The sequence below is a fragment of the Apteryx rowi genome, unplaced genomic scaffold (assembly GCF_003343035.1).
Source record: "Apteryx rowi isolate R43461 unplaced genomic scaffold, aptRow1 scaffold_81, whole genome shotgun sequence".
NCBI lineage: Eukaryota > Metazoa > Chordata > Aves > Apterygiformes > Apterygidae > Apteryx > Apteryx rowi.
In genome coordinates this window covers 685,015-705,577 of record NW_020451105.1, presented here as the reverse complement: position 1 = coordinate 705,577, position 20,563 = coordinate 685,015, and the positions used below count along the sequence as shown (strand labels likewise).

Here is a 20,563-nt window from a genome sequence, read left to right as displayed (position 1 = left end):
AGCCGCCTCGCTACCGCGTGTGAAGCGCCCAGCGGCAGCGCGCAGTTATTTTTATCAACACAGCGTCGATTAGACTAAAGTCAACCGTAAATAATCTCAAAACCGATTCCGCTGGTGCGTTACAGTAGCTAAGAATGTCATCGTCCCACGTGGTATTACAAATATTAAAGAACAAGATTTATTTATGGCTTGGTCAGAGGTAAAAATCTGAAAAGCAAAAGCATGTAAAAGTCAAGTAAATAAAAAGCTTGTGTGTTACTATATGTGTCTCAAGAAATATTTTATGAGAACCCACCAAAATTAAGTCTTTATTTAAAAAATTATATATGTTAATTTCAATGAGGAACTCCATACAAGGAAGTTAAATGTTGTTATGGTTAGTTGCCTCTGTCTCTTCCCAAAGTCTTCAGCATTATATAAGTGCTATTTCCACACCTCAGTCTGAAGTTTCTACCTTACATTCTTTGCACAGATGATGAAAAATTACTTTAAACAATAACAGGAATAAACCTGGCACCAGAATAACAATTTTTTTTTTTGTAAGTGCTCATGATAAGTAAGTAGCAAAGGTTTAAGCAGCTGTCACCTGCAGTAGCACCAGCTAGCACAGCACTTGTTTGCATTCTTCTGCAATGCGGTCATAGTGAGGAAAGGATGGCTGAAGGGCCCTTCTGTTAAACTACTGCGTCAGCAGAACCCCTCAGAAGGGTCTGCAAAGACTATATAAATAGATTGCCAGTGTAGGCCTTTCCCCTCCACACAACAAGATCTCACTTAATTATTTACATGGGATGAGCTAATTTTTAAGTATATGTTGAATTTACAGATGTTCAACAAGGCCTAAGTAGTCCTTCTGTCGAAGGATAAAAGTCAACATCAGCCTCTTAGCACGTCAGTCAGAAGAAGCCAACAGAACTTCAGGCTGAATCTGAAGGATGGTCGCTGAACAAAAGAACGGTGCAGCGTGTATATTACACAGATTACTCAGCAAGCAGAGGAAGCTTTTAGCAGTTTGATACATTATATTGGCGTCTACTGATACACCTACTCAACACCCGCTTGCTGCATCAGTAAGAGCACTGGCGAAGTGCTGCCTTCTTCCGTGGGATCTTGACAGTCAGCCCTCTCTTTCCTAGCAAGGATTTCTACAGTCCAGCAGTGCTGGCCTAGGTAACTGATGCCTTGTTTTTCTCAGTGGCCTCAGCTGCTTCATTTTTCATACAAATTAGACATAAGCTTCAGAGTTTCAGGTGGGAGAAACCATTGGCATGAGCCTTACTTCAGATGCAAATGATGGCAAGTTGCAGCATTTGCAGTAACAGTGCATCTGACAGCTTTAGGCAGTGTAGCACTGTACTAAAAGCAGCCTGAAGCAAAGGAATAACCTTTTTCCTGTTACAAATACATGTTTGCTACAATATCAGCAATAGCTGTTCCCCTTATCAGGTTACCTTTTCACTTCACACATGCAAAGTTAGCAAGAGCACTCCAACTACTCGTTGTGCTTGGACCAGAAGCCACAAGCCTTTGCATTATAGTGCTCAGAAGTTGATGGGATAGTACGGCCCTCCATTGTGCCTTATTGCAACAATAAGCAATAATTATATTTCACCTTTAACAACTCAAGGGAGAACCACTCCCTGAGAGGAGTAAGATCAACACCATCTGTGTTTCAGTAAAATCAACAGCCAGAAGTGTTTCTGGAGATTCTTACGACCTTCAGCTGCTATCACTTAACTAGCACATTCAGATCCTGTTGAAGCATTAGAGCAAGCCTCTTGCTATGACAGTCATCTGTCCTTAAACACAAACAGACCTACAGCATTGGAAAAGTTTTGTTTCCAGTAAATACTGGCTTCCAATCCCTTGTTTACTGATTCTTTTAACAGTCTGTAAGTTTTCTGTTAAGAACAGGCAGCAAGCCACAGAGTTTTCCCTCCAGTTAATACTGAGTTTTAAATGTTTTCATTTTGAGGACTTCTATTTCAATAATTCACACAGCTACTCAGACTTCTGTGAAGGGCACACACATTTTTTTTTTACTTCTCTAGGTATTTCATCGATATGACTGTTGCAGAGGTAACATTCAACATTTGTTTTTCTACCTTGTACCACCTTGCAAGGTCCAACTGATGTGCGGCACTAGAGAAAGATGAACACATGGAGAATCTAGTGTTATGTCCTGTAAAACCCCCACTCAGACTTTTCCATAGTAGCTGTAGCTAGCCAGTAACAGGATTCTATTGGAACAACAATATACTGGTTTCCCTCAGAGAAACTACTAATTCTGGATGTCAAAAAGAGTAATCTACTACCATGATGCTAGTCACACAGTCAATTTTTTTCTAAGGTCTTGGCAGAAAGAGTCTCAAGTAGCACTTTAGAGCAAAGGAGGCAGTTAAGTATTTATTGATGACGATGGAAAAAATAAAAGTGATAAAGCAAACAGATACTTCTTTATATGTAAAGTTTCTAGTCATCTGATGTTCTATCAGGCTCCAATTTTTTGATTCAGGTGTAGTTACAAAAATCCAAAGAGGATTTAGGGAAACATGATACTTCAACATAAATTTGTCACCTATGACAAAGTCTGAACAGCAAACATCATATAAAGAAAAAACTCAAAACATAGGTACAAATTCATACTTTGTAGTCATTGAGAAATTTCTTTGTTACTGAGTGGCAGATTATTCATGTACACTACATTCCAAAAGCCATTATCCAATCAGAGTCATTTAGCATAAAATTAAGCTGAAAGACAGATTGTCTAAAAATAAGGCCAGTTTCATTCCAAATTTATGCATTTGATGACCAGAATTTTCCGGTACTTTTAGGTTAATAAAAAATGCATAAGAGCACCTGATCCAACCCAACTGGGCAACTTAGACCAAACTGCAAGATTCATTCCTAGCAGAAGTTATCAACAGTAGAAACCCATGAGAAAGGACAATAGTATACACCTTTTTTGCAGTCTTGTCTATTGCTAATTTTTAAATGCTTGTATAAAAACAAATCCCCACACCATATTTGCAATATGATCATAAATAGGCAATAGTTTAAAAATGTAAGATATGATTACCTCAGGCTATTGAGCTGTTCTGCACTTTGGAAAAAAAGTAAACAAAACCCAAACATCTTTCTCTTCCTCCCTGCCTCCCCCTCCTTCCAAACCATGGGGAAAAAAAAAAGTTATACTCTGATGAATATTAGAACTGGCACCAACATTCATGCTAGTTGCCCTGATGTGCAACAGAAAGTTCATTTACAAGAGTCAGAAATATTCTTATGCACTAGCCCCAAAGAGTTCAGCTTCTGCAACCAACAGTTTGTTCCATTTTGGGAAAAAAAAAATCCCATCAGGTATGACGTGGGCAGCGACCAGAAGGTGCAGGAATGTCCAACACTCTATGCCTGTCTTCATATTCATCAGTGTCTGTGGAATCTTCGTCTTCATCCACTGCATATTCATTATGATTTGTTTCCTAATACAAGACACATCCATATTTAATTAAAATCTTGTAGCCCAGCCACTTATAAGAAGGCATTAACAACTGCCAAAAAAATTTCAAGTCTATATTATCACAGCTATCTGAGGTAGAGATACTGTAATTATCAACGTATTCAACAAAAGCAGTTTTATACTATTACAAATCTTACCTTGCAACAGAGAATTTTGCCAAACTATTTGACCTTTAACACAAAAGATATCTATTTGCCTTAATTATTTCATATATACAACTATGTAAAGCCACAATTCAGTACCTTAGTCATTCCAGTTTACCTGTTGGCTTGTGTAGACTTTTAATATAAGTAGTTTAAAAATAGAGTCATTACTAATTTTAAAACAAGAGGCAGAGCAACAAGAGAGAAAAGCCATCGATTTTTACAGTCAACTGAATGGGAGAGGTGACAATTCACATAAACATAAGCAAGAGCTAAAAGTGACATTTTCTGTTACAAGCTCGACCTCTGCTGGCACTTATTGTTATAGCTAGTAGTAATGAGTTTCTCAAATCCCTTGGAAAACATGTAAAAACAGCATAGATGCCTGTCTCTGAGGAAAGGCTCAGTACTCACAAAAAAGTCAAAATAAACTTTAAGTTTTATCTGAATTAGTCATTAAATAAAAGCTATGCTAATAATAAAGCAAATAAGTATTCTTCTTCAAATGTGCAAAACCCAAAAATACTTAGGTTTACCAGCAATTTCCAAACTGAGCTTACATAATAATTAACAGTAAGCTAAATATATTGTTGTTTTGCTAAGTCTCTAAGTGACTTCATGAAATGCACTTTTAGTGAGTACTAGTGGAACATCAGAAAGACTGCTACCATTTTTAAATAGTTGTCAAATCAAAAGTTCTCCAAGAAAGCAGATACACTATTCTGGCTAAAACAGACTATAGTGCAGCCATACCAAGACAGAGTATTTAAGAGAACCATGAAATCCAGCGGGCTAATACAATGCCATGTTGCTAGGAACAAATTAAGATATGACAGTTCCTTAAAAAAGGAAAGGAAAACAAGTAAACAACACTGCTGTAATCTGCATAAACCTCTGAAATATACCCTGAATAGACATATGCATGTATTTGTGCACCCTGACGGGCACTTGTGTTCAAAGAGATGACAACAGAATGGTCATGTTCTACCTCTTAGTAACACAGAGGGCCACTGATCTCACTCATAGCACCAAACTTGAGCTTGATTCCAGGCAGAGGTAAGGACTCAAGGAGGAAGGCCTATAGACATTTATGGCTTTCTATGAAAGCTAGGATCTTCAATTAAATTGGTAAGCATTACATGTCAAAGCAATAAGAATACATGACATTACCAAAGTACAAACTGCCTACAGACTCTACTGCAGTCAAGTTTCCAGACTGACTTAGGCTTAATTGCAGTATGTTTTGTATGGAGTTATCAATCTGAATACTGTTCAGTACTGTAAATTTTACACCAGAAGTGTTTTCTTGCCTGTAAACACTCCAGAAGCTGAGAAGAATTCATATAATTGGAAATTGTCAAAAGCCAAGACTAAGTGATACTTTTAGATTTTTTCTTTTCTGAGGAGTGGATCTGAAAAAAGACTGACTTTCTAGAAAATGTTGGATTGTTGATATTAAAATAGGCAGGTTCCAAAACTGAAAGTCTCATGACACTGAAGTTTAACACACACTGTCCTATTAAAATTAACACAAGTGTCCTCCGCAAACACGAGCTTAGAAGTCTAGTATAAGAACAACTGCATCTTCACTTACCATCCGTGCTGTAGACACCTTGAATGTTGGACACACCATATGAAATCTGGGAATCGTAACATTAAAGAATTTCTCCTTGTAGTAGAGGCAATGGAAGGTGTAATATCCTTCCATATATCCAGAAGTTGTGGAAAATGTAGTACAGCTGGTGTATTCATAGACTCTCCCCGGACTGATTATTGGAAACTCCCCTGTTGGTAAAACATTAACTTGAAACAGTAAAGACTGAAGTAGAACTACAATTCAGCATTTTGCTAGAGCATTTGCACTCTACAAGATTCAGGCAGATCATTTTATAATCCAGTGGACACATAAGTAATTCTCAGTAACTACCGACACTAAAAAAAACTGAAGTAAGATCAACTACCAGGATGTTTAGACTTTCCTTGAAAAGCAGCTTTAAAAACAAAACAGATGCTTATTTCTTCCTTTCAAGCAAGAAAATGGATGTTGATACAAAACATACAAGTACTGCTCTGTCACTGTGAGGCTAATAACATAATCTTTATAACACGTACATTAAACATGGAAACACTCCCCATCAGATTCATAAAAGCAATCTTATACTTGTACCTACCAACTACTCCAGGACCCTGAACTTCTTCTACGTCACCTTTGGCATTTGTTATTCTCCAGTATCGACTGTCCAGCTGACAAGCCTTCTCAGGAAGAGCATCTTTGGACATTTCAATTCTAGAAGCCAAACAGCATACTTAACATGTATGGAAGTAGTTACATAACCATTGAGAAACACTTTAGTATCTTTAGGGTACCTCTCTGAAAGTAGCCTGGACAGCAAAAGCTAAGGTAAAGCATACCAAATCAGTTAGCAGGATCCAGCTCCACGTCTCTGCTTCCTTATTGTTATTTATCCCTTTCTAAGTCTAAGTTACAAGTAACTTCTTTCCCTCACCCCATCACTGTACTTTACAAATTACCAACTTGACCAGTACTTTACATATCTGACTAGATATGATTTAATAATTTTTATTAAAAGTACTGCATGCTATGCACATTCAAATATGTGGCATCTAGACCTATTCATTTTAGTACATCTATGAATGCTGTTTGCAAGTTTGCAACAACTGGTGACTTAAGCATTACATAGGTCTTTCCCATGTTATGAAAGTTAACTCAGCTGTTATTCTTACCTGATTCTGTAAGTGAAGAAATAATGAGGTGGATGTACAGAACTGAGTTCAGGTAGAAAAGATGTGGACACAGAAACAGTAATATCTCCTGTGGTAGCAACGCATTCTTTATCATGCACATACCTACAAAAAGGAAAATGCTAATTCTGCAAATTGCTCAGTAATTTCAATACAGAAAACTAAACATATAAAGTGATTAGTTAATCATTAACAAGAACACTGTGATGCTAGATTTAAAAGAATAATTTCTGATTTTGCTTTAAGCATCTAAAGCATGTATGCAGTCTTTGTGACCGATACTTCCCCATCACCAAAACACAGCTCTGGATCTCTTTGTATCTGCATTAATGCTAGTATTAAAAGCTAGGTGTAGAATTTGATCTGAAGTCAACCTCAACCAAGACACACTTGTTTAATAAGGATGTGTCTTTACGCTATTTGGAAAAGAAAACTAACAACTACAGCAAATTAAATGAGAGATCTAGAGTTTGGGTTCTATGGCATCTGGTCTGACACAATTAGAGCTCCTATCTATCTCTCTCTCAAAAAAAAAAAAGCTTAAAAGTGCATGATAACACAAACACCTCAACAAGTCCTGTTTATTTACTTATTCATCACAGTGTTGTTTTAGAAACTAGTTCACTCAAAAAGTATTTTTAATAACTCAGAACAGTTCTACAGCTGCAGCACACTTGTAGGGAACACAAGAAATATTATTTTGTTAGCTAAGTTTCAGGTCAGTTTTATTGCAAAATTCCAGTCCTGTTAATACAAAGTTACTAACTCCAAGGCTTCTGGAAAAAAAAAAAGTTTCTTTAAGCCTTGCATTTTATAGCTATATCTTCAACAACTTTCACACACTTCCTCCTCCCTCCACCATCAGCCTTCATATCAAATACCCATAGCTAGTTATTTAGAAAAAGGTTATCATTCTAAAACAAGTATCAGCATCTTGCAGTGAAGCTTTAAATCCCAGTCACAATACCTGAAAATCTGGTCTCTGATGATAGGATAACCACCAGTTACAACTTTGTTTACATAAGATGTAAACCATTCCAAGTAAGAGGTACCTAGATGCCAAAGAAGAAAAGTGTTCATAAGGACAGGCAAAACTATCACTATGCATATTATGATAAATGAGTTGGTCAATATTCTAGTCCATTCAACAAACAAAGACCATCTGGAGAGACCAACCAAGAACTAAGAGGTAAGAAGGCATGCACTAGATATGACACATCAAGCAGAAATATCTCTTAGTTAAGTATTTCACATTATAACCATAGTCTTCAAATGCTGGGGTCTTTCATCACCTTGTTTCCAGATCACAGCTGTGTTGCTATGATTTGGAAAGACAACAAGTATAGCAGTTCATGTTATTTGTATAGTTATTTCATAGATAAACTGCTCCAACATAATACCAATACTCTACCTACTAAACACTGATGGCCTACTAGTGGATTTACAAACTTAGTCTTGATATGCAAGTTTCCATATGAACAGAGTTTCTAAGAAACTTGTTAGCAAATTGCAGAATTTGCTTCTTCCCAAGAACAGGGCTGAGGCTTAGACACAGAGATATACTCTGCACTCTGACTACAAACCCAGAAGACTAAGGCTATGTGTCACTCAGAGAACCTGGCATTTTCATACACCTTCAGCCATTGTTTGGGAACAGCTGGATTTCTAAGCAGATATTCAAGCTGTCATATTTAACTCTCAAAGAAGAGGTTTCCATACAAGAGATACTGGTGAACCAATTTATCAGCCATAGTTCTTCAAAACAATGTAATACAGAGTTCAACAGAAGAATACACAGAGTTCTTACAACAAAAGAAAACAAAACAAAAAAAATCCCCATCCACAAAAAAAAGTCAGTATTAGCAATACAAAATTGGATTTAAGCAGAAATTTTAAGAAACCATTATCTTAACCTTCACTGACACGTTACCAAGTACTACCACTTCTGTTTGAATAAGTGTATTTCTCACTTGTTCAAATAAACTTCCTCCTTTGAGCGAGAGCTATTTGTACTGTCCTTTGATCTTTTGGAGGCTCTAATGAACCTCCAAGTTTATCACTCTCCTTTCTACCACTAATCTGCAAAACACAAACCTTGTATAAAGTAACTTCAAACAGAGAAAGTAAATGGAGCAATTTACTCTTCCACATTCAAAAAGACTAGGTAAGTGCTGTACATGAAGCTTCCCCCTGCCCTGGAATACTTCAGGACTCAAGAGTAACCCTTTCAACCAAGTGGAATACATTCAAGTATGATGTCACGTCACCTCACCACTGAGTCAATTCCATAAAAGCAACAACCTGGAGTAACAATACCAGCTCACCACGGAGTTGCTTTAAAGTATTACATCATCCTCATGTGGACAGAAGTGAGTAACCCAACTATTACTCTTGAGCTTTTGCTATATTTTTCCTACGATGGTCCTAAAGCACATAACTCATTCTGCTATTAGACCTTTGTAAAACGGATGATAGACTGACTATTGCACTTTGAAATGAATTCACACAATCAATCAACACATAGCCACTTAAAATCGATTTTAGGAAACTTTTCTAAGAGTTTAACGACCTTCAACCCAAAACAGCAATGGCATAGCATTATCTAATGTGGTTTTCTCACTATTACTTTTATTACATATATACTAAGAAGCATACAAGGCTAAATTTTTAATATTAATTTCAGCACCAGTTAGAACACATCTGCTTTCCACTGAGTGAAAGGAATTAATTTAGATGTTGCCACAGTTACCGGAGTCCAGTGAATTAACTAACAGAAATAAATCAAAACACTACTCCAGTCAATGTACATCAGACAGATGATCACAAAGGATTAACATAAAACCAAACAACTATGCAGTTTTTACCTTCCCTCCTTCATGCTTTGAACAAAGCAGTCAGCCAAATCAAAAATCCAGAAAGGCTTTCTTCTACAACTATGATTATAGTTAATTAGATTTCATTAAAGGATACAAAAATATGTTGAACTTTTAACACGGCTGCAAAAACTACTGGAAAGTCTTTCTGCCTACTTGGATGCTGTATTTAATAACTGCTTACATCACTCATGATGGCCAATTTAAAGGTTTTGCTCATCTTGTTAGACAGGTTAGTATGCTGAATGATTTGTATACAAGACACACAGAAGGATAAGCCTTTATAGGGAAAACTCGAATCTTATTCCAAGTAACCACTGACATTTTGAAGTAGGTTATAGTTGTACAAGCAGCACAGAAAACTTAGAACACTTCTGTTGTTCAAGTCAACTGTATTTGACAAATTAAATCAAAATTGCACAATAGTGACATGCATTTTCTAAACAATGCCATTAAAACATTATGCAGAGTATTTTATTCTAAAGTGTTACCTGTAATGAACATATCAATAGCAGATGGATTGCGAGCCATTTGGTCCTAAAAGGGAAAGAAGTTATGGATGTATTAAAAGGAAATGATTAGACTTTCAAGGTAAAATTCAACACCTTACATGTAACATAGGAAATATTTTCACTATATTCTCTAAACAAAATTCTGGCTTCTTAATACACCATTATATTCCCAGTCAGATACTCAAATGTACAATATATAACAAATGCCTGTCCCTAAGTTAATAATAATGTCCCCTGAGTTAATAATAAAATATGCAGCTTGGACATTCCACTAAGGTTCATGCACATAAAGTTAATGTGTCATTTAAGAAACAAGACAAAATGTTGCCTTAAAACAGACAAAGACAACTTGAAAAACCTCCCATAATACTACACTCTCCCCTGAAACAAGGTGGGCTATCCACAGATGAACAGAAATACAAACATGTAATTAACCTTTCAAGTTCGCAGGTATTACACAGAAGGTTTAGATGCTCAGCATAATACAAAGGATGTTAAGATACCCCTTTAAAGTGTCCCATTAGCAAGATGTTCCATAGAAATTTCATTGCTACACACTTTGGAAACAAATAGCCAGGAACTCAGCAGCAGGAAGATTTCCATCTTTTTACAAGAAACTCTCTATTTCCACCCTAACCCCGAGGCACATGCACCTTTTTTTGGAGGGTGGGGTGGCTGAAGTTTTGTTAGGTATAAAATCGTTAAGCTTCACTAGCAACAAGACCCCTATTTTAAAATACCATAGCTGTAAGTATTTTGAAAAATATTCAAATAATTAAGTTCTACAAAAGAGCTGTCCAGACCAATTTGGTCTTTCATTGGAGAGCAGATTTTGCTTACAAACCAGAGAGTATTGCTACTTTAGTAAGTTCACATTTAACATATTTGGGAGAGGAGATATATACAGATAATGATCTTCCATAATGGAGAAACCTTTCTTCTTTTAAGAAACAGGAACAGGAGTATACATTTGCCATAGTTTCAGCAAATTATCATCTTCCAACAAGAACAAATGCTGCCACTATCATAAACCTATAGAAGGTGGTATAGCCAATAACTACTTCATGTAAATTTATTTCACTTGTTAACCATTCCACTTGTGGGTTTGATGACAACCTGAAGGCAACTCAAGGACAAGTAACTGGAACTAACAAGCCCTCTTAATATTCACCTTGAGCCATAGAAAGTATTTCAGCTGTCTGATAACATGCAAAGGGCTACTGTCAATCATTCAAAAAGTACATTTATAAGTATAAGCATATCTTTCTTACTGGACACTGATAGAAGATCTCGTATTTATTTCGACCCTCCACACTCTCCAAGGCCATGTATTGACTCAGGCCAGTATGAATGCAAAAAGTAAGAGGAAGGCATTGTTTCAGACCTAGCCTCTGTTGAAAACCTCCAGCAGCTGTGTCAATATCCAACAAGTCTTCAGAGCGGTAGTGGTTGGACAGTGCCATACTTCCCATCAAACTTAACAGGGAAGAAGGGAAGAGAGGAAAGAAAAAAAAAGATCAACAGAAGACACTATTCACAACACAAAGATAGCATTAAATCTTCTTTAAGTATTAACTCTGTCAATGCTCTAGATGCCTGTTAAACCCAGATGAAGTTCAACTCTAACATCTGCTGCAGATTCAGGTTATTAGTTCATAACACCAACCTTTACAGAGGAGTTCTTGATGGCTCTAAGAGAAGCACTTCGTTGTTCACTTTCCCATCCTAAGTGAAATCCAGAGACTTCACATTCAACTTCCCCATAGGATTGCTGCTAGCTCTAAGTCACTAGAATCCAAAAAGAGCTATCTGACCATCCAATTTAAGCTGGCTGGGGCCACTGTTAACAACACAGTATTCTTGATAGAGCAGTTAGAAAAATACTCCTAAGGTCAGAGTAAAACTGACAGGTCCTCCCATAAATCTTTCAGTAATGTCACTCAAGTATAGCATGGACTAAGTAGTAATCTGTGTCATGGCTTGTGCAGGAGCAGTTAACCTTCCTGACTTTATGTCATGCACTAATTCCCCCTGCAAGGTGGATAGCCACAACCTTCTTTTCCCAAGCCAAGAAAACAAGCCTGTAATGCACGCCTCCCCACCCATACTCCCTTCTAATTTGCCTTTCACTGACATTCTCAGACGTAAATTCTTGCAAGTGATGAGCTTTTACTGGTGTTGTGAAAGCAGTGACTCAGACGCAGGCTGCCACATGTCAACATGGTATAGCTTGCTCCCTTCTAGGACAACAGGTTCCATTCCTCTCATTTTTCCTTACGCAGTCTTGTCTGGAATTAGCATGTTTTACACTCTACAGAGCAATGCTAACAACCAGCCTGAAGTGCCTAACAGTGACAACCTGCAAGATGCAGCCATGTCTAGTCCCAAATCTCCTCCTTTTTTGGCATAACATGCCCATCCCAGCAGCTCACTGCATAGACTTCCCCTACCCACACCTGATCTTTCCAGTATTCATCTCCTACAGTGCAGCTCAGGATTGCAGAGCCAGAAAACAAGCCTGTCCCGAAAGGTAACGCACCACACCTTCTGTTTGCAGTGTGGCAGCCTTTCTTCTCCAGGGTCCCATGTGTCAGACCTAACTGGCCCCCCAGTCAGGGCTTCACCAGCCAGGTGTGTCTATCGGTGTGAAGGCTCCTTCCCTCACAGCAGTGGACTACAGCCTGCTGGCAGATGTTCAAACTGAAAGGCGTGCCCAATTAAAAGTGCATATCCCCAGCTGCAGCCCTTCCACAGGCACATTACTCATCATAGTAGCAGCTTATGGGGCAGGGAAAAGGTAGGAAGAACAGAACGCACAAGCTGCAGAGCTGCATTTTGATCGCTTCCAACCTAAGCTCACAAGCTGTATTTTGCATACATCAACATAGTAAGCTTCACGAATCTCATTTATGTTGATAAAAGCTATTGGAAAGTCATCCACTGATCAATGATAGTATGTTTGTGCTTGACAGCTATGACTATCAGGCAAGAGAAAGAACAGCTTTCAAAATGGAACAAGATGTTATTTACATCTAAGGTCTACAGAATCAGGGCACCTATCTTCCCTCTAAAGCGTCTCCTGGAAAACAAAACTAGAAGTCATCTTTATGGTTGCACAGAACTGTTTCCCATATTCCTTCTGCATGCACAATACTAGAATTAGTGGAAGCTGCACCAAGAAGTATTCTTCTTTACTAGTGAAAGTTATAAATAGGGCAACATGAATGCATTGCCCCAGAGACTGATGATTTGCCCCTGCTTTCCAACTTTTTGCTAACATTTGTGGCACTTCAGCAGATGTCAGCTTGCTAACAAAGGGCTTCAACATGAACTCTTTCTATAGTTAGAAGACATGACACCATGTTTAGTCACTTGTCTTCTAACCTTAATGTAAAAGGAGTTTTTAAATCACTGATACAGAATAAAGTTGTATAATCTTCTATTTAGAAAACCTGAATTTGCAGAACTGACATTTCAATTCTATTTAAAAGTGACTACCTGGTTTGAAAGCTAGTTCCTTAACCATTTTAAAGAAAAATAAAAATTATTCAATCTTGAATTTACTTACGTAATTCAAAGCAAGACCTCAGGACAGACATTTAATTATACTGGTGTAAACTGCTAACAGTTAAGTTTTGAGCTTTTTTTGGGGGGGGGGGGCATTGATTAAAAGGAAACAGGATTGAAGTGCAAGAGTAATTTGAGCAATTAGAAATCTACACTGGATTTTTAGTTACTTCTGAAAATGGAACAGAACCAATTCTGAAAGTGTCACCTCAAATGGTCACTCATTTAGATGCAATGCATTTAGTATTTCATCTGTCCTGTTCAGCAGACATTTTTATCTCTTTCTCTTTAATAAGCTATCTAAGATATATCAAATATCTAAGAAATATCAAATATCAAAAATCAGTAGTTTTAGCTCCTTACCCGGGAACAACTAGTTTCTGTCCATTATGAATACGAAATGAACATCGATAGTCATCAGGAAGTTTGCAACCTATTTGTGCTTCCACAGCATCTAGATCTTCCTCCTGCACACTCTCTGTGCACAAAGAGAAACACAAGAGCATTAGGTGGCAGCTTTAGAGAGGAAATCAAGAACTGCTGCTCCCAAGAAACTCTCAAGTTTAATGCTGCTTCATAATTCTGCCCCCAAGTGCCCAGTATACTGTTCCTGACAAATGGGGATATTAGAATTCGTGTTAAGATCTTCACTTTAAAACTGTATTTCACATCATTTCATCAGAGCTGCATTGCTAAAAATAAGGCAGAAACTGGATATAGTCTTACCATAATAGCGTGTTTCCAATTGCTGAAGAGAAAACTTACTCATCTCAAAGCCCTTTAAGTAGCCCACCCCAGCAATCTTAGCATTGTTTTGTTTTTAACATTACCACATAGTAAATACAGAAATATATATTTCAATAACAATATATTTGTATACGTATTAAATTAAACCTCTTAGTCTAATAGTCAATTTCCTACAGAAGATTGAATAAAGTTGAAACTGCAAGAGCTATTTTGCCTTTATACACTATGAGCACCAAAAAAAACCTCACAAACACCTCTCACAGTAACTAAAGACAAAAGCAGTAAAAACATCTTCATTTCCTGATTATGCAGGGGTAAAGACAAGAAATGGAATTACCAGAAGAAAATCTTCGTTTCTTCTTCTGAGAAAAAACTATCATCAGAGATTGTATGGATCACTAGTAACCGGGCAAGGACCACATACATGCTCTGATTTACTTATTGACTGGAGGGAAAGGAAGAATATCTGCTTGATATCAGGGCTCCAGTAATTGATGCACACACCTAGGATGGAAGTACTATGAAACTTAATAGCATATAGTGTAGCACCAGCCAGTCTACTAGAGGAAGTAAGCACAATACCATACCTTTCAAAGAACCAATCATCCGAGGACACCGCTGTCCTAAGTATTTTTCTAAGTCATCCCAGGCTTTTTTCAGTGTAGCATAATACCGGATATATCTTCCTAGATCAGAGTAAGTACTAATGAAGATAGCTTTCCAGCTCTGATTTCGTTGAGTTTTTTCCTCTCTAGGTAGACATGAAGAAAGTAAGTTAGAGTTCCAGCCTAAGAAGCTTGATTGCTAAAACAAGAAGTATTTGTTATTTGGCAGAAACAGTACCCACAGGATTATGCCAGGAACACTTCTACATCACATGAAGAAGCTACACACATTCAATTAATTCCAGCAGCTACTCAACAGCAACTTGCAACAAAATCAGAAAACATTTTAGGTACTCAGTATCAGAGTAAACTTCAGAAGAAAGAGTGCTTCTTCTTATTAAGCCTTAGAACTGGTGAATGGCTAAATCAGATCACACTTCACACACACACAGGAAGAGCCTTTATAATTGTGGGTTTTGATTGACTGCATTAGGCATGAACTCCTTTATTTACCCAATAAGAAGATTAAGGCGCAAAACAGATAGTTAAATGAGAATTCTGTGCCCTGATAAGAAACTGGCTTTCCAGAAGGAATCACTGGATATATAATTCTTCTTGCAGTCATAACAGCAAACTAGGGGAAGACAGGCTGCCAAAAAAGTGCTGGCTAACATCTGTCAAAGGATGCCTGCCTCTAGAAGCGTGGTAGCCCTTAAATCTTTGGGTAAAGGATGTATTCTAATTTCTCACAACTCCAGTCAGCACTCTGGATCTAAAAGACTTAACGCAGCTCCATACACCTAAATAAAAATGTAACAATTGAGAAGTCTTCATAACACCTTAAGATCTTTTAGCACTAATAAGAAGAAAAGAACCTTACTTCTTGAGGAAGAGTGGAGGGCAGAAAAAAAAAAAAAAAAGGAGATTAAGTTTAATCTGGGAAGTTAGATAAATTAATATCAAAACCAAAATGTTAAAGAAAAAACCCAAAGTGAACCATGCCTCAGCAAGTGAGAGAAGTCTCAGTATATTTTCACCCTGTAAATATTACTTGTAGAAATTACCTGTGTCCCTGATTACTCTTTCTTGGCTATGGGGAGGCCAGCATCTCAGTAATCAACCCCAGAGCCAGTTCTCTTTAGCAGAGCCCTAACCCCCTCATTCTCCCCCCACACACACACCAAGTTCCTTTTCTAAAGGATGAAGTACTCAGTTTGAGCTTCCCATTTCCTTACCTTCTCTCCCTTGCCCCTCACCAGATCCTCCTTTTTAGTTCTGATTCTAGTAAGGATATCACTTCAGATTTTTATGCAGAGAATCTGAGAAAACTTGGCCTATTCCATCCAGTTTCCTGCAACTGGACTCTGGAGTATAATATGCAAACACCAACAAAGAAACAAGAAGCCCCCTGCTACTGTTTTCTTGCCATCAGCTCTGTTCCCACACCTCCTGTTTCACTGAATTCACCATCTCAAGATGAAACTCTTAAAAACCGTGTTGCATCTTTATAAGCTGTATATAATCAGAACATTCATTTTACATGCAACTTTTTAGATTCATCTTTCTGTTTGCTGTTAATTTTAAATAGAGTCCATATGACATAATATAGACTGCAAGCTACAAGTTTGGAGAAGTTTTCCTAAATTAACTCCTCTACCCACTACCCTGCTTATGCATTCATGCACACTCCTTGTCATCAGCTGTTCTGCTCTCTCAGGCTATTTGCACAATAAAAGGAGCAATAAAGGAAATATCTGGAACTGCTTACTTAAGTTTTAAGTAGTTAACAGGCCTCACAATTTATAATCTAAAGAGAAAGATACTGTCTAGAAGACAAGATGTAGGAAGAGATAAGCAGTAACAGAATTTGTTGCTAATTCACCTCAGTCAATTCTATAAGCCTTCTCAGCTGTACTTGAGAAAAACATGCTTGATTAGCAAAGATGTGGGCTGATACCTTTATAGTTAAGCTTCCATTTAACAGACTTAGAATGTCTGTGTTCACTGCAAGTGAGAGAAAGGGAAAATGAGCTCCAGAAAACCAGGAACATCAAGATAGGCTTTCCCAAATAATCACCTATGTAGACCTTTTGACTCAGCCCAGTATCTCCCTTTCCCCCGCAAAAATCATGGTACTTGGAATATCACTTTCCTCCATGGAACATTTGGCATCCAATAAGGTCAGGCTATACCTTCTCCTTCAACCTAGGCATTAATAGGGCATCTCTTCTCTACCTATCCACAAAACTTCACAAAAATTTCTATCCTCATGAAACCTTTCTAGGAAATTAACATTTTTGATACCTCTAACTCTTAAATTGGTGAATAGCTTCAAGTTTGATGATGAGTTACTAGAGGTAATGTGTACACAGACAGACAGCACAATAGCACAGGCCTTATTTTCTTAGGAAAAAAAAAAAAAAGGCTTTAAAGAACCACACTTACTCTGAAATAAGCCAGTATTTCTTGCAGTGTCTCTTCCATAATGGATCATGGCTTGATAGTTGATTTAATCTTCGACTTAAATAGCAGCAACTATAAATATAAAATCATTAAGCTTGATTGCAAAAGAGTAGCAAAATAAACAGGGATAAATATAGACTGATATATTATACATTAGAGTCATGCTTACAATGGTTAAAAGTCTTCATTATGGCTGCATGAGGTGTGAGCTAGTGTCAGAGTGTTCTAATGTAAGTATAGACTTCAAGAACCATCAGCAATTAAGTAATTATGTAAAGCAGGTCTACTCCATTGAAAACATGATCTAAAAGATTCCAGAGTAACACTCCATCAGTTGTAAGCCTGCTAGTACCTTAGGCTAGTTACTTGGATTTTAACCACTTCCTCATCTGGATCACCAGACTCTACTAGGTCTTTCACTGTTGCCATACCACTGAAAGCTCAGTCAGTAAGCTACAGAAATTATACAGTCTGACTATTAGAAAGTTATTTTCCACTTTATTTAAATAACAAATTTCATGACAGGAAACTAAAAACACAAAGGAGAAACACAAAGGATGGTAGATCTGGAAATAAGTACTGCAAGCTCACATCTGAAGAGCATGTCATACAAACAACACATATAAGCTCTTGCCATTGTATTACAGGTAACACTGCTGCTTCAGGAAGTTAAAGAATCATATGCTGCATAGTGCAGCATTATCACAAATGCAGTATTAAGAAAAACTGTAGGATATAGAATGTGGAGTCAGCTCTCAGAAATCATTTAAGCTGATCCTTTCTTTATGCAAGGAGATGAAAACAGCTAAGCTATATTCCTGATGCCTGTTAACTTGCTCTTCAAAAAGCATTGATGGAGATGCCATAAACTACAGGATGCTATTCCAATTTTTACTTTTATAGTTAAAGAGCTTTTCTTGACTGTATGACTGATTAAAATATAGCAAGATAGTCTGTGCACTTCAGTAAATTCATACAAACAGGCAAAGCATCAGCAACATGCAGAACAGTAATACAGAGAACTACTGTGTCATTCAAAGACTCAGACTCACAGAATTTAGGAGAAAAGATAATAGTCTCATTCAGCCTAGCCTGATTTACAGAAAACAGGAGTTGCTCCTTGTGTTTGAGTCCAATATTCAGTTACGCTTTAAAGAAACTTCCAAAAAGATACTGTCAATTTAGGTGTGGCAACATCACTTCCTCTGGTAGCTTGTTCTAAGAGTTAATCACAGCCATTAAGAACACACTTTAACATCTAAATTCCCAAAATGAGGTTACCAAGCTTCAGCTTTTAGTTTCTGCTTCTTGTTTTCTCAGTGTAGTTCAGAAGTCGGCAAGTAAGACCAACCAATAACTTAAATGGACATAGGTACATCTTGTAATAAAGATGCCTCCCAATGTTGTCTTTGATAAGCTAAGTCGGCCAAAGTCCAGGGCTGGGGAAAAACATTTCACACTGAGACTCCAAATTTTTCGTATGTACCTGTTCAGTTCAATCCCCCTGCCCCAATTCTACTATAAGGTGCTTAAACCAGAAGTGTATTAGTATTCCGAAATTAATTTCAAAAAAGCAACACTCCTGTAAGCCCTGCACATACCACCTCAATGACAAAGACACAAATGCATTCACTTCTATTATCATAGCAAATTCTACTAATAAGTCATATTAAGTTGATTATTATAACTCTCAAATCTTTTTATTCACCACTTTCCATTGGCATGATCTTGCACCTTTTTTGCTCCTCAGAATTAAAACTCACTTGTGTGACTGGGTCAGCTTTACCAGAATATAGATCTTCTGTATGACTGCTGTGTTACCTTGCAGCATTTGTAAGTTTTAGTGGCTTTGCTTTCAAACAAGAAGCTATTCAACATTTTTATTAATGGTTTGCAGGTAGAATTCAGTAGTAATCCCTACAGAACTCTATTAGAAATACCATTATTCAATGACTGCTCATTAACAGTAAAATCTTGTCAGTTGGCCATGCAAGCACTTTATGCACGATATGAATGATATGGATGACTATCCTTGAGTCAAATGCCTTGCAGAAATCTATTATATTGATGTTTATCAACCAAGCACGTAATTTCTTGGAGGAGCAAAATCACCACCTTATCAGAGGAGCATGTGGCTTCAAAAAACATGGTCAAAAGTGGAATTAAAGCCATTCTCATTAATTACATAAATATTTGTTCTCATGTCAGTTTTTCCATTATTTAAGGTCCACTGTGAGGCTAACTGACTTGTAGAATACTAGGAAAGCTATAATGTTTGTGATAGAGTTTATACAAGTCACTAAAACATAAGCAAGCTAGAGACCTCCTCAATTAATGCTCTGAGGACTACAAACAGCCAGTTATACAGAATTATCTATTATCACTCCTACTTATAAGGGACCTAAAAAGTATTTAGTTGTCTTTGCACAACAAAATCCATCTCCTTTCACCAAATACGTAACAAGAATAAGTAATGAACATAATTGTCTTTACTACACCTCAGCTATTAGTACATCTACACTAAACTTGAAAAATTGTAACAATTTTTCCTTTCCTTACAGTTACTCCCTTCTTTGCTATCACCCTAACAGATCTTTCCCTCATGTCTTTAGCTTTCCTGACTAATGTTTATTAAAAAAAACCCTTGAAAATATTCTATTTAATTCTTACATATTCCTCCTTCTTTGATTAAACGGCAGTGATTTCAATCACTGCCAATGCATTTCTCTATGAACCATGATATGATTTGAGCTGAAGAGATCCATGCTCACTGTAAGTCATAACTCTTTAGCCACCTAGCAAACTGTCCAGCTTGCAACTTCCACTCATGTTTTCCTGCCAGAAAAGCCCTCCTATTCAGTTTTCCTCAGATTCAAATAACAGCTCCTTCAAATAACTGAATATAAGTACTGGGAACAAGACTGTCCTTTGTTTGCCAATAGATACACAGCAGAGGCAGAGAAATACTAACTTTACTAATTCAGTTATTAAGTCATCTCTAAATTAAAATTTAGGTACAAACAAAAACACTATATAATGGGGGAAAGAAAAAACAGGGAACAGTCCCTTCTGCTTAAAAAAAAATAAAATAGAATTTAAAAAAATCGGTTTGCAAAGCAAACGATGCTTTGGGATATGCCTCCCAAACAGCAGCTTCTCCATACTAAGCCAAGCCTTTTCCCCCACGCACTGACAAGCGCCCTAGGAGTACCCTGCCCCGCTTTTTGCCTTGATCGCAGCGCCCGCGTAAGCGCACCCCGCTCGCCGCCGCCTGCCAGCGCGGGCGCCCCTGTGCGTTAAAGTTACGCAACACCAAGCGGCCGGTAACTCCCCAGGCAGCCGGCGCCCCCCGCGCCCCCTCCGCTGCGCT

General features: G+C 37.5%; 1 protein-coding gene across 5 annotated transcripts in view; it reads right to left on the bottom strand.

Annotated features, from left to right (window-relative positions):
• The window catches only part of FBXO3 (F-box protein 3), a 36,063-nt gene that overhangs the window by 6,941 nt on the left and 8,559 nt on the right, over positions 1-20,563 (bottom strand). For 3 of the 5 annotated variants that reach the window (XM_026089380.1, XM_026089378.1, XM_026089382.1), the window contains exons 2-10: positions 17,176-17,265; positions 14,713-14,876; positions 13,742-13,856; positions 11,083-11,287; positions 9,791-9,836; positions 7,394-7,478; positions 6,409-6,531; positions 5,835-5,950; positions 5,258-5,448 (exon numbers count right to left, since the gene is read on the bottom strand). In XM_026089380.1, the coding sequence (XP_025945165.1) occupies positions 5,258-5,448; positions 5,835-5,950; positions 6,409-6,531; positions 7,394-7,478; positions 9,791-9,836; positions 11,083-11,287; positions 13,742-13,856; positions 14,713-14,876; positions 17,176-17,265 (1,135 nt within the window). Of the gene's footprint in view, positions 1-2,379; positions 3,483-5,257; positions 5,449-5,834; positions 5,951-6,408; positions 6,532-7,393; positions 7,479-9,790; positions 9,837-11,082; positions 11,288-13,741; positions 13,857-14,712; positions 14,877-17,175; positions 17,266-18,956; positions 19,040-20,563 lie in introns of those variants that run through there. The other 2 variants (XM_026089379.1, XM_026089383.1) reach the window with 2 other exon arrangements.